At 43.8% G+C, this 14392-nt stretch overlaps 1 protein-coding gene across 2 annotated transcripts in view; it reads left to right on the forward strand.

Moving 5' to 3' along the window:
* Positions 1 to 14392, forward strand: part of LOC126295236 (translation initiation factor IF-2-like) — a 284906-nt gene that overhangs the window by 202906 nt on the left and 67608 nt on the right. Inside the window, exons 3-4 of one of the 2 annotated variants that reach the window (XM_049987586.1) lie at positions 4669 to 4857; positions 7103 to 7278. In XM_049987586.1, the coding sequence (XP_049843543.1) occupies positions 4669 to 4857; positions 7103 to 7278 (365 nt within the window). Of the gene's footprint in view, positions 1 to 4668; positions 4858 to 7102; positions 7283 to 14392 lie in introns of both variants that reach the window. The other variant, XM_049987585.1, reaches the window with a different exon arrangement.

A 14392-nucleotide genomic window follows, 5' to 3' on the forward strand; every position in this document is an offset into this window, starting at 1 on the left:
AGCTGAGTAAAACTGGAACGTACTCAGACAGTTCTCTCTTTACTTATTCTGATCATCACTAAACTGACACACAATATTTTCAGCGCAACGCAATCTGACTTTAAATAATCCCCACAAAAGAATGGCCCTCACTAAATTAACCTATACCTTTCACAAATCAGTTACCTCACAAAAATCTTCGTTACTCGAACTACTGCAATACAGCGAGCGCCAATACTGCCAGCTAAGTAAAAGATTCAAACAACTGAAGGCACTAACTACTGACAGGCATAGTTAGCAAATGAAAGATTTGGTGGAGAACAAACACTGTATTTACCTTAATAGTGTTCAAAAGTCATATACGAGGGTCGGTCAAAAAGTAATGCCTCCCATTTTTTTTCTACTTAAAAAAATTAAGTGAAAATTTGAATTTGGCGCCATTCCTCAAACCTTCTTCTGCAATCCACTGCAGTAGTAACTTTCTGTGTCAACAGGTGGCAGCACAGCAGAAGTTTGTAAGATGGCCGACATCGATGTTCGTTTGAGACAGCGTTGTGTGATTGAATTCTTGAATGCAGAAGGTGAAACGCCCATACGCATTCATGAAAGACTGAAGAAGTTTGTGCACGGTCGGTTCCAAGAATGTTAACCGATCAGAGTAAAGAGGCAAGGAAAACAATAGCCTCCCAACACTTGCAGCGCTTCCGTTTGGAGGGAGATGAGTTTCTGAAAAAAATTTTGACTGGGGACGAAACATGGGTGCATTTTTTTGAACCCGAATCAAAGAGGCAGTCAATGGAGTGGCGTCACACAAGCTCGCCGAGGAAGAAAAAATTCAAAACTGTGCGATCGGCAGGGAGAGTTATGGCAACAGTTTTCTGGGATACAGAGGGTGTGATTCTGGTTGATTTTTTAGCAGGGATGCACAATAAATTCTGTTCAATACGTCACAACCCTCAAAAAACTTAAAGCACGTCTTCAGCGAGTTCGCCCAACAAAATTAATGGCAGATGTTCTTCTTTTGCATGACAATGCAAGACCACACACCAGTCGTCACACCTATGACGAGATTGTCAAAATTGGATGGGAAGTTTTGCCTCATCCCCCATACAGCCCTGACCTGGCACCATCAGACTTCCATCTGTTCGGGCCACTAAAAGAAGCTCATCGTGGGATTCATTTTGAACATGAGGAGGCCGTCAAAACATCCGTGCGTCAATGGCTTAGGAAGCAGAGCTGTGATTTTTACCGTGCTGGGATACATGCCCTTGTTCAAAGATAGACCAAAACTGTAGAGATGGGCGGAGATTACATTGAAAAATGACAAAATGATCCTCAATGTTGTGGTTTTCAACCTATGTAATTGCATTTAAATTTCCTGACAAACGTAGAAAAAAAATAGGAGGCATTACTTTTTGACTGACCCTCGTATATCAGCTCATGACATCCAGTCTTACAAATTTACTCTTTCTGATGGACACACGTCCAGATCGTCCTGTCAAAACTCCATCTCTCTCCCCACATCCACCACTGCTGGCGGCTCACCTCCAACTGCTCAACACTACTCGCTGTTCACCTCCAGCTGCCCAACACTACAATAGAGAATATTCCAACAATGCAAATCGCCCCAGAAGGCGCACAGCATACTCAGCGATTTTCATACAGAGCGCTACGTGGGGTTACAAACATAAAAGCCTAAACAGCCTACCTACAAAGTATAAGACAAAAATAACAGCTGTGTTTTCAGAGTGTCATTATTTTATCACAGGACTAGTTTCGGCCGCACATTAGCGCCAAGAGAATAGCCCCATAGTATAGTATAGTTCGCAGACTCACGTTCAGGGGGGAGCGCGCAGTTTATGAAGTGAAGCCACCACGGCCGCATTAACCCATTCGCTGCTACAGAGACGTGCTGCCCGCATTTTGTCATCACTGCACTGCTCGCCTGTGCAGACACACGGTGTTCCGACTGCTTTGACACACTTACCATTCGATTTCACAAAAACTATTTGGCCCAAAAATTGGATTTTTACACATCTTCTTGACTGATACCTTCCCCCCATAAATGACTTAATTTTGTTTCGAAGTTCAACGCAGTTATTGTGCAGCATTAGATGTAGTAAACCATTGCACCAAATTTTGGTGTTTGTAGAGGTTGTATGGTTGATTTTAGTTGCCACAATGTTGAGAATGAAATCTTGACAAGATACCTGAATTTCTTATATAATTTACTGTATAACAATATCTCATTTAAGTACCAGATCGGTGTCGTATGTAATATTGAGAAATATTCAATCTTTCGCGACTGTAACAAGTTTGATTTACACCGGGCGCGTTTGGCTTTATTTTAAAGCACTTCAATCAATGAAATGAAATGAAATGAAGTGAAATGTCGTGTGGCTGTGGCCTCTCGTCGGGTAGACCGCTCGCCAGGTGCAGGTCTTTCCATTTGACGCCACTTCGGCGACTTGCGCGTCGATGGGGATGAAATGATGATGGTTAGAACAAAACACAAGACCCAGTCGCTGAGCAGAGAAAATTTCCGACCCAGCCGGGAATCGCACCCGGGCCCTTAGGATTGACATTCCGTCACGCTGACCACTCAGCTACCGGGGGCGGACACTTCAATCAATCAGAAGGAAGTAGATAAGATACATTATAAACAAAGCTGTGGACATGTCCCCATTTAAAATCAAGACCGTTTATAACATAAACAGTATTTCTCAATTGGGAAGTATTCCGTCTTTAGCGACTCCTATAAAACTTTAAATTAAACCAGTCATTTCGCTTTTTAACTAAAACGTTCTGATTAAATGAAAGTTGGCGATGTACACGAAACTGAGTTGTGGACGTAATAAAACATAGAAACTAAAATACATTGTCAGTGAGACGCAGTGCGCAAACAATTTGTGTTTGTCAGAGCTGACAGCAAATACTTGCTAAAACATAGATCAGTTGACGAAAACATTGAATACGGTGATGTTGCCAAAGCAGCGAAGCAAAGAACTGCGTCAGGCAATCAAGTAGCTCGGCAACGTACGAGCCGAAATGCTGCTCAAAGTAAAACTTTTAATACTGCCGCAAAAGAATATATGTCAATATGAATAGTAAAACAGCGACTGCGGAAGAGAAGATATGAAAACAAAACAGATAACATGAATATTGTATGTGTGCCTTTTCATTGTTTTTAACTGCTGTGAAAAATATTGGAGGACAAAATTAGAAAAACCGAAAACTTATTTTGATTATAATGAAGAGACAAAGAATTAGTAATTTCAAAAAATTACATTCAAATGGTTCAAATGGCTCTGAGCACTATGGGACTCAACTGCTGTGGTCATTAGTCCCCTAGAACTTAGAACTACTTAAACCTAACTAACCTAACGACATCACACACATCCATGCCCGAGGCAGGATTCGAACCTGCGACCGTAGCAGTCGCACGGTCCGGACTGCGTGCCTAGAACCGCGAGACCACCGCGGCCGGCCAATTACATTCAAACGAATAAAATTCATTAAGTAAGAAACTTCGAAATTATTTTTCAATAAACAAAATACTAAGCACCGAATAAGGTTTGAACTCCGAACTTTTCGCTTAGCAGTCATACACCTTAACCGTTTTGTTCTGACTCTCTCTCTCTTCTTCTTCTTTTTCTCTCTCTTTTTTTTTGTTAAATCTCATTTTGTTCTTTTGTTCGTTGCGTCTGCTAGGGGCGGACGTCGTAAGACATTCGTTTAAGTTCGTTGTTGATTGGTTAACTCAGGTTTTTTTTATTACAGAGTGCAGCTAACCCTCCGATTGAACACGCTGAGCTACTGTGCCGGCAAACCATTAAGCTAATAAGCATTAAGCAAATATATTCCTTGAGGACTCTACAATAGCGCGGAAAATACCAACAAACACAGATGGTGTGACTATGAATTAGTCACGTTTTGTCGAAGTACAATAGGAGATAAACAATTACTGCTGTTCTTTATTGCGAAAAAGCGGTTAGTGAGAATGTTACAAACACCATTCGCTGCTATCGCCTGAATTAGGAGGCTTATTGCTTGTTGGGTTTAATTAATTAATATGAAGCAACTGGTATAAAGAAACTTTCTACAGAAGCAATTCTGCCATCGAGACACTGCTTTTGTTCAGTTACTTTATTTATGCCCGCATCTCGTGGTCGTGCTGTAGCGTTCTCGCTTTTCACGCCCGGGTTCGATTCCCGGCGGGGTCAGGGATTTCGTCTGCCTCGTGATGGCTGGGTGTTGTGTGATGTCCTTAGGTTAGTTAGGTTAAAGTAGTTCTAAGTTCTAGGTGACTGATGACCATCGATGTTAAGTCCCATAGAGCTCAGAGCCATATGAGCCATACTTTATGACTGAACGTTTCTAAAACTGAAGACACTCGCCCGTGGCTCTGCACTGCAGTCCAGCTCCGGCAGCGTCGTTGTCTGTTCATTGGCCGACTGTGTTTTGTGACGTCAGATGCGCCGAACGACCCTAAACTCGGCCGCCGTCGTAAATGACGCGCACTTTAATCGTGGAGTACTACACACACATTCTGAAGGTAGAGTTGCGGCCGCACTTCGCCTCGCACATATCGGCAGCTGAAGTGCCCCGACCGTGCTGTGGGTTGCTGTCCGGCGTGCCCTTCTGTCATCAGCCAGCGAGTGAGTGGGCGGCGCTGTGTGCTGGTTGCAGACGAGGCAGTGGAGGACGAGGAGGCCGACGAGGTCGCCGACCTGTGCTCGTCGACGGCGACGTACCCAGGCGCCGGCGGCCCGCTCACCTCCAGCGGCCGCCCCCACGTCGCCACCATCTTCCAGCAGCCGCCTCCAGCGGCCGCCGGCGCCGCCGCCAGGGCGCGCTGGCAGCAGCGAGGCTCTCCAGGTGAGTGCGGCGCTGCCAGCCGGGACTGCTCGTATCTTCAAAAATACCGGGAATCACATAGGTCTTCACGATGTATGGAAGACAAGTGTCGATACGTGGGTGGAAAATATTGTAACACCATCACTCTGATATTCTCCCAAATGATGGGTGATCGCAACGTTTTTTGTTTTTTTGGAGGTTTCCGAAGTGAGGTTGACCTAATTCTTAGGTTCTTTTTTTTTGGCCATAGTTCCATGAGTCGTGGGCCATTTCCATTGGTAATTTTGTGCTGGATAGTTTGCTACCGTCATCGTGTACCTGTGTTCCCTGCCAATTTGTGCATTAGTAATCTAGTAGAATTTCCACATCTCCTGGAATTAAGGCCACCTCTGTTTAAAGTTGGTCCCAGGATCTTTGTTTTTTTGAGGCTTTTTTTGCCACAGTTTGTTGCTGCATGAGCATTAATAAAGGTGTACTGTTTGTATGTTTGTTTCTAGGGTTATTAGTCGATAAGTTTCACACATGTTACCGAGTCTAGCATTTTATTTGTGTACAATAGAGGCCATTCGAAATAGTGCTGCTCGTTCGTCAATTTTGTTGTTCGTTCCACTTCCAAAGATACTGTAATTATTGTAGTCGATTCTTTGTAGAGCTTAGGTGGCGACACCTTGAATTTTCTGCATGGTGAGTTAGATGGCGTAATTCTCGTGCTTGAAGTGCCCACACACGTGTGTGTTCCACGTGGAAGTTCATCAGAGCACTCAGACTTGCAGTCTCGCAGAAGTCAAAGCTGCCCAGAACCCGAATGCTCGGTTGCCACTGTTGAGGGCGTGGTTTGTCCACCTGGGGTAGTTTCGTCGTTACTTGGAAGACTCATTTTTGCTTGTCATCAACTGTGTACCTTCGCTAGGTGTGTAGAACTAGGCATTGTCAGTCCCAGGAGCACATTTAGAGTCGCACCTGCTGGTGAACACACGCCGACCATACTGCCGCGTGCTCCAAGTCGGACACCGTAATGGATTCTGGCTCTCATTTTGGTCCTCCGGTGGTGTTTCATTTCCCACCTTCCCGGCATATCTACCGAGCATTTCCTTGTCAGCCATGTGTTATTCTTGTTGTTTTCAGTCTTCAGACTGGATTGATGCAGCTCTAAATGCTACTATATCCTGTGGAAGCGTCATCATCTCGCAGTACCTACTGCAACCTAAATCCTTCGGTATCTCCTTAGTGTATTAATCTCTTGGTCTCACTCTACGATTTTTACCCTCCACGCTTCTGTCAGATGCTAAATTGGTGATCCCTTGATGCCTCAGAACATGTCCTGCCAACCGATCCCTTCTTCTGGTCAAGTTGTGCCACAAACTTCTCTTCCCACCAATTCTGTTCAATACCTCCTCATTAGTTATATGATGCACCCATCCAATCTTCACCATTCTTCTTTAGTACCACATTTCGAAAACTTCTATTCTCTTCTTGTCCAGACTATTTATCGTCCACGTTTCACTTCCATACATGGCTACACTCTGTACAAATACTTTCAGAAAGGACTTCCTGACACTTAAATCTGTACTCGATGTTAACATATTTGTCTTCTTCAGAAACGCTTTCCTTGCCATTGCCAGTCTACATATTATATCCTCTGTACTTCGATCATCAGTTATTTTGCTCACCAAATAACTCCTTCACTGCTTTAAGTGTCTCATTTCCTAATCTAATTCCCTCAGCATCACCCGACTTAATTTGACTACATTCCATTATCCTCGTTTTGCTTTTGTTGATGTTCATCTTATATCCTCCATTCAAGACATTGCCCATTCCGTTCAACTGGTCTTCAAAGTCCTTTGCTGTCTCTGACAGAATTACAATGTCATCGGCGAACTTCAGAGTTTTTATTTCGTCTCCATGGATTTTAATTCGTACACAAAATTTCTCATTTGTTTCCTTTACTGCTTGCTCAATATACAGATTGAATAACATCGGGGAGAGGCTACAACCCTGTCTCACTCCTTTCCCAACCACTGCTTCCCTTTCATGCCCCTCGACTCTTATGACGGCCATCTGGTTTCTGTACAAATTGTAAATAGCCTTTCGCTCCCTGTATATTACCCCTGCCGCCTTCAGAATTTGAAAGACAGTATTCGAGTGAACATTGTCAGAAGCTTTCTCCAAGTCTAGGAATGCTAGAAATGTGGGTTAGCCTTCCGTTAATCCTGCTGCTGTTACCAGTACTGCTCGCTACTACAGCTGAGACGTGTGATGCCCGCAGGCTCCTCGGTGCGCCCCTCTCCGCTGGCCTCCCCCCATCTGGACAAGCGCTTCGTCGACACCTCGCTGGTCGAGATGCGGTCGGAGTTCTCGTCCAGCTCCACCATCGACTCCGACACGGACGTGTGGGTGATGCGCGACGAGAGCGTCGCGTCGGCGTCGTCGCGGCGCAGACCGGTGAGTGCACGACACCGCCTCTTCCTGTTCCCGCTTCAGCTGCCGCTGCCCGCTGCCGCTAAAACTCTGGCCCACGCGTCACGCCGTCTCCACCAGGCTGCCTGCACAGTGGTCCGTGCCAGCGTGCACGGAGCCACCTCGCCTCTACGCAGAGGCGCTTAGTACGTCATTCCTATTCAGTATAATGGCTTCGAATTTTACTTTCTTGTTCCCATTTCACACAGTAGAACGAAAGCAGAAGAGTAACTTTTGCATGACTTTTAACTGGCAAGTGACAGATAGATATATCTCGTAACATGGACACAAAGATCTGCTGCAACATAGTGCAGAATTTACTTGGAAGGAATTCACAATGAGACGAGCAGACAAGGCGTAAAAAACAAAGATAGTCGTGCCCTGGGCGGAGCTTTTGTAGTACGCATTTCTACCGCTAGGTGTGCGCAGCGCCACTCATTGCCACTTATGTGTTGTCGACCGGGGTCGTTCTGTTCATCTCCAGGGATCGTTCTTGCTAGCGCTTCTCTCTTCTTGTCTTGTCTTGTCTTGTCTTGTCCTGTCTCGTCTGTCCTGGCGAGTTTTTCTAAGTCCACGATCTGCAGCTGTGAAATTCTTCTCTTCTACTCCGTGGAAATCCTGCTGAAAAATGTGATCTTCTTTGTGTAAGAGGGATTCTCCCGTGGCAGTTATGAAACGAGGTACATCTGCAGCTGTCGCTGCAACTCCAGTAACGTGAAACGCGAAATTGACATATCACTTTGATCCTTACAGACAGAATATTAATTCGCCGTAGGGATCAGCAAAAAAAATGTTTGGCAAAATTTTAGATACGTGAAAAAATGAGCGTTTTGGATCCCTGTTTTTTTGGCCACAAAATACTAAATATCATCGAAAAAACGGCTACGACGATATGAACAGACTTCAATTTGCTTCAAGGGAAACTAAAAATTCTAAAAAATCTGATGAACATTGTAGCTTGGACGATGACAAAAATGTCAGAAAACTTGGCATTGAGGAAGACCTGTTTGAAGTTACACAAGTTCAAAAGCGTGTGAATCCCTAAGGGACCAAACTGCTGAAGTCATCAGTCCCTAGACATAACACACACACACACACACACACACACACACACACACACACACACACACACACACACACACACACACAAACGTACGTGCGAGGTCAACTCGGGCCTCCTGCTGGATGGGCCGCGCAGTCCATGACATGGCGCCTCAAACCGCCCGGACACTCTGTGCTGCAGTTCCACGTGTATTTGTAGTAAAGAAAAGGGACAAAGCCTCAAACTAACGGAACATCGTCGATGCCTGTTCCATAATAACCATAGCCCTGGCTACTGGATGGCCGCTTTCTGCTACTTCGACCTAATCAGCCTTCACTCTCGTCCTGAAAGCCCTTTTCGTCGCTGAGGCATCGCCGCTGCCGTCTATGCCTTGACAGAATCGGCGAATTCCGTCGCCATTTTTGATTTGGAAGACATTTTCCACGTGCGTTAATGCAGTATGCCCTACACTCAATTAGACTTACGGCCAAATTTCAAGCAATGTTGACAATTTCGCTGCGGGCTTGGTTCCAGTGTTGAGTAAAACCGTCCAAACAATGTTCCAGCGAGTCAGGTTTGCCCACATCCGTATAACTAAGGGTGATAATGGCACCGATAACGACTCAGGGCAGTGGCATTTCGTGCTCAAAACTTCCCAGTCCACCGTTTTCCTTGGCTTCAGACACCCACAGACCCGTTACTTTCTTTTGAGTACGTGTATGACATTTTGGGGAATAATTCAATGTACATACATCCGAATGGCGTAATAAAAAGGAATTAGTTTTTTCTACGGCCACCCTGTTGTCTCGTCTTAAGTTACTTTATGCAGCTCGCACTCACGTTGTAGCGAAGTTCGATTGCTGCAGGCGTTTTCATTAATGACTTGGGGAAAAGTTTCTCCCCGTCCCGCGGGTCAAAGCGAGGCTGCCGAACTTTATTTAGATTGGTTCTACACGTAACTCAGTTGAATTTTCATCCTGTTTTCGTATTAAGTTGATAAAAGATTTTACAATGCGGCACATTAGTCTGACTCTGTCAGTAAAGCTTTGCGACTAAACTTCAGATGCAGTATGCGTCGCATAAACTGTCTGTGCAGAGCGTTGAGCTGACGTTACGCCAGACATCGGTAGGTGCGGCGCTCTGGACGAGACTGATGTCGGGATCCCGCACTCTCCAGTGGTGTCTGTCGGCTTCGTGTGGCTCGCTGACGGCACAGTTGCTGTACCAAAATGGACACGTGTAAAATACCTGAGCTGACCTGTTACCAACTGTGTAAAAAAAGGCGGAGAAAATCCGGAACAAGCTTCTGGAACCGTTCATGACTCGAACAGCGAATTGCTGGCAGAGGAGCACTAAACAGCGTTGTTCAACCATCTGGCATACATACCAGTAAAATTTACTCGTTAACACAATTCAATTTTCATAGATCTTTCGGTTTTTAATTGAGCATACTTAAGGTATAATGTCGGACGTTAATTTGCGCATGCTTAATATCCATGTTGCATTGACTGGTAATACTCTGAAGTGGCGTCATTCATCGCCAAAAATCTTAAAATAGAAATTCGTTTTGTAATTTCATTTTATGTAGAAGAGGAATTTTTTTTTTCAAAGCTGCTGACCATACTTATTGGATAGATACAAACATGAGGTAGTCAAAAACCCAGAGGAAGTTTCATCATCGCGAAATCTTTGTCTGTTCCCTGTGTTTACTTCCGAACATACTGGCAGTCCCGTTAAGATTGCTGGCCACTACAGAAACAATCCAGTGCCTGACCTACGCAACAAGAATTGCAGCGAATACGTATCTCTATATGAACTGCAAGGTACTGATAGACTAATAGATGGGCAGGCCAAACGGGTATGGATAGAATGTAAGGTCAGCACCCTCTCTAAATTTCGTGTTTCTGTTGTTGTCGTTGTTGTTGTTGTTGTTGTTGTTGTTGTTGTTGTTGTTACGGTCTTCAGTCCAGAGACAAGTCTGACGCAGCTCTCCATGCTACTCTGCCCTGTTAAAGCTTTTCCATCTCAGAGTAACTACTACACTCTACATCCTCCTGAATCAGGTTAGTCTGTTCATCTCTTGGTCTCCCTCTACCATTTGTGATCCCTTGATGCCTCAGAAAATGTCCTACCAAGCGATCCCTTCTTCTAGTCAAGTAATGCCAAAAAACTCCTCACCTCCCCAATCCTATTCAATACCTCCCCATTAGTTATGTGATCTACCCATCTAATTTTCAGCATTCTTCTGTAGCACCACATTTCAAAAGCTTCTATTCTCTTCTTATCCAAACTATTTATCGCCCATGTTTCACTTCCATACATGGCTACACTCTATACAAATACTTCCAGAAATGACTTCCTGACATTTAAATCAATACTCGATGTTAACAGATTTCTCTTCTTCAGAAACTCTTTCCTTGCCATTGCCAGTCTACATTTTATATCCTCTCTACTTCGACCATCATCAGTTATTTTACTTCCTAAATAGCAAAACTCCTTTACTACTTTAAGTGTCTCATTTCCTAATCTAATTCCCTCAGCATCAACCAATTCAATTAGACTACATTCCATTATCCACGTTTTGCTTTTGTTGATGTTCATCGTACAGCCACCTTTCAAGACAGTGTCCATTCCGTTCAACTTGTTAGGTGTTTCACTTCCATACATGTATAAACCACACAAGGTCCATACGTGGGTACACTATAGGCGTGGTTTAAGAAGCGATTTTTCAAAATTACACCTCCATAGGGATGAAACATGTTTTTGAAAATACGTCGCCATTAATGCTACTCTGAAGGTAAACTTGCGAAAATTGGTATATGGTCCCTCGGTCAGAAACAAAAGATATACATAGTATCCTCCGCCAGACACCGTCAGGTGGCTTGCGGAGTATGGATGTAGATGTAGTTCAAAATTTTGCGAATTCAGACTACTAAGGGTGTAAAATAGCGGGTGAATTTTTTTCGAAAATCATTATCAAATTACTAATACAATATTTTTAAAGCGACGTCTATGAACATTGATATTTGACGTCATAGTTACCAAAAAGTCTGCAACACTTTTTTAATGTAACAACCCCTGGGGCAGTGAAATAAGGGATAACAATGAAACTATGTCGTTATATTAAAACGTTTTTAAAGGTAAATAAGCGAAAATTTGTATTGGACTTAGAGAGAGATACGTCTTAGAGGGTGAAAGTTTCTATGGAAATAACAGCTCAAGAGCATGATCTACAAACACCTCCAACACCAGTTATCAGCAGCGCTTTTTGGTCAGACGTACTTTCGGAAAAGACCACACTTCTGTCGCCTTTACTAACGGAAAAAGTTCAGTTCGCGAACAGCATCAGAATTCTATTAAAGGAAAACGACGATAATAAGCAAGAAATCTGGGCAGACCATACTCAAAGCGAGCGAAGTAGCGGACGCTAACGTAGTCACTTATCATGAACGACATGGACGTTTGAGCTAATACTTACACCGGGTAAGAAAGACCCCCCAATCTTTCAGAAAACAAAAGCTGAAAACAAGAACGCTGAAGCACGTGGACGCAAATGTTCTTTCTGTATCTTCACAGTTCCGTAGCTCACAGCTCTGACATAGCTCCCGGCCATCCTACCTGGTATAGACGGAGCAAAGACGGTATCTACAGATCTGATATTTCATATGCAAAGTGTAGCAAAAATACGCGCTTTTGACAGGTCATTGTGCCGTAGCACTGAAACGGTAGACATCCGTGGCACACAACACTAATGTCGTTATCCAAACGTAGATTGTAAGAAATGCATGCTTCAAATTTACAGCGGTATTTGATACCAGTAGACTTCTCTTAGGCAGGAATACTCTCTCTGCCATAGCTAGTACGCTTTGTGTGTCCTTGCACCGTCCCTCATGCCGTACTGTGCTTCCTAAGTCGCAGCGGAATTCTCCATTTTCCTGTGTTAAAAATACCTTCCGGATTGTTATTCTGGTTGACTATAACATGTAAATAACATTTACGGTCAATGTCCTCCCAAAATGTTATTTTTATGTAATTGAAGCATAAAAAACCTAACACATCAAGCTCTAATCACTAGATCGGAAACTGTTACTCGTTGATGCTCTGGTGTCACAGACTTGGAAGACTTCACCTACCGATGTGCAGGTGTCGAAAGATGCGAAAATCACCGAACTAAGAGTTCAATTAGTCGAGTATGCAAAATACTGATACGAATTCTTTACAGACAAATGGAAAAAGTGGTAGAAGCCGACCTCGGGGAAGATCAGTTTGGATTCCGTAGGAATGTTGCAACACGCGAGGCAATAGACCCTACGTCTTACCGTGGAACATAGGTTAAGGAAAGACAAACGTACGTTTGTAGCATTTGTAGACTTAGAAAAAGCTTCTGACAATGTTGACTGAAATACTCACTTCGAAATTCTGAAGGTGACAGGGGTAAAATACAGGGAGCGAAAGGCTATTTACAATTTGTACAGATAGAAGACGGCAATCATAAGAGTCGAGGGACATGAAAGGGAAGCAGCGGTTGGGAAGGGAATGAGACAGGGTTGTTGCCTCTCCCCGATGTTATTCAATCTCTATATTGAGCAAGCAGTGAAGGAAACTAAAGAAAAATTCGGAGTAGGTATTAAAATCCATGGAGAAGAAATAAAAACTATGAGATTCGCCGAGGACATTGTAATTCTGTCAGAGACGGCAAAGGACTTGGAAGAGCAGTTTAATGGAATGGACAGTGTCTTGAGTGGAGTATATAAGATGAACATCAACAAAAGCAAAACGACGATAATGGAATGTAGTCGAATTAAGTTGGGTGATGCTGAGGGAATTAGATTAGGAAATGAGGCAATTAAAGTGGTAAAGGAGTTTTGCTGTTTTGGGAGTAAAATAACTGATGATGGTCGAAGTAGGGTTTAGAATGTAGACTGGCAGTGGCAAGGAAAGCATTTCTGAAGAAGAGAAATTTGTTAACATCGAGTATTGATGTGTCAGGAAGTCGTTTCTGAAAGTATATGTATGGAGTGTAGCCATGTATGGAAGTGAAACATGGACGATAAATAGTTTAGACAAGAAGAAAATAGAAGCTTTCGAATTGCGGTGCTATAGAAGAATGCTGAAGATTAGATGGGTAGATAACGTAACTAAAGAGGAGGTATTTAATAGGATTGGGGAGAAGAGAAGTTTGTGGCCCAACTTGACTAGAAGAAGGGATCGGTTGGTGGGACGTTCTGAGGCATCAAGGGATCACAAATTTAGCATTGGAGGGAAGCGTGGGGGGTAAAAATCGTAGAGGGAGACCAAGAGATGAATACACTAAGCAGATTCAGAAGGATGTAGGTTGCAGTAGGTACTGGGAGATGAAGAAGCTTGCACAGGACGTAGTAGCATGGAGAGCTGCATCAAACAAGTCTAAGGACTCAAGACAACAAACAACGGGTGTAAAACCTTCATGGTTGAAAATGCGAAGCCCTATTTACGATGTAACATTAAATGAAACAAATGCAAAATAAGTCAGTAGAGCATTAGAGTTATGGTGTTGCAAGAGCAACGTGTAAATGTCCAGAGTTGGAGTGTCACTCAAGCACACCGAAGAAGATTCCTAAAGGAGCGTCCGTAATTTCGTCAAATATTCTCTGTTCCCTGGTTTACGCTCGGGAACGTGGAAATCCTAACCAAAATGTGGGGCGATAAAGATCTGCAGACGGAACGGCTGTCATCTCTAGTGCGATAGCGAACTATCGGTTTTCCCACCTTATCTGCAGTACAGTTACCTCTGCACAATCAAATCAGGCGTACAGGCGTTTTGATTGAAAGATGGTCGTATCAAAGGAGAGTGAGTGTCTCAAATGAACTGAAGTTATCCCGACGGTTGCTGATAAAACATTCGCTTGGAATGTGGTCGATAAGCGCTCGCTTGAAGGTCAACTGCACTCGCTAGGGCAGCAGTAAGTAGCGGTCCCATGGCGCCTTTCTCCTCATCGCAGTGAGGGCTCTGTAACGTGCCGGGCTGTATCCTTGTATTAGTGCCACTCAAAGTTGACGTCACAACCGGATGCAGTG

The sequence above is a fragment of the Schistocerca gregaria genome, chromosome 11 (genome assembly GCF_023897955.1).
Source record: "Schistocerca gregaria isolate iqSchGreg1 chromosome 11, iqSchGreg1.2, whole genome shotgun sequence".
Taxonomy (NCBI): domain Eukaryota; kingdom Metazoa; phylum Arthropoda; class Insecta; order Orthoptera; family Acrididae; genus Schistocerca; species Schistocerca gregaria.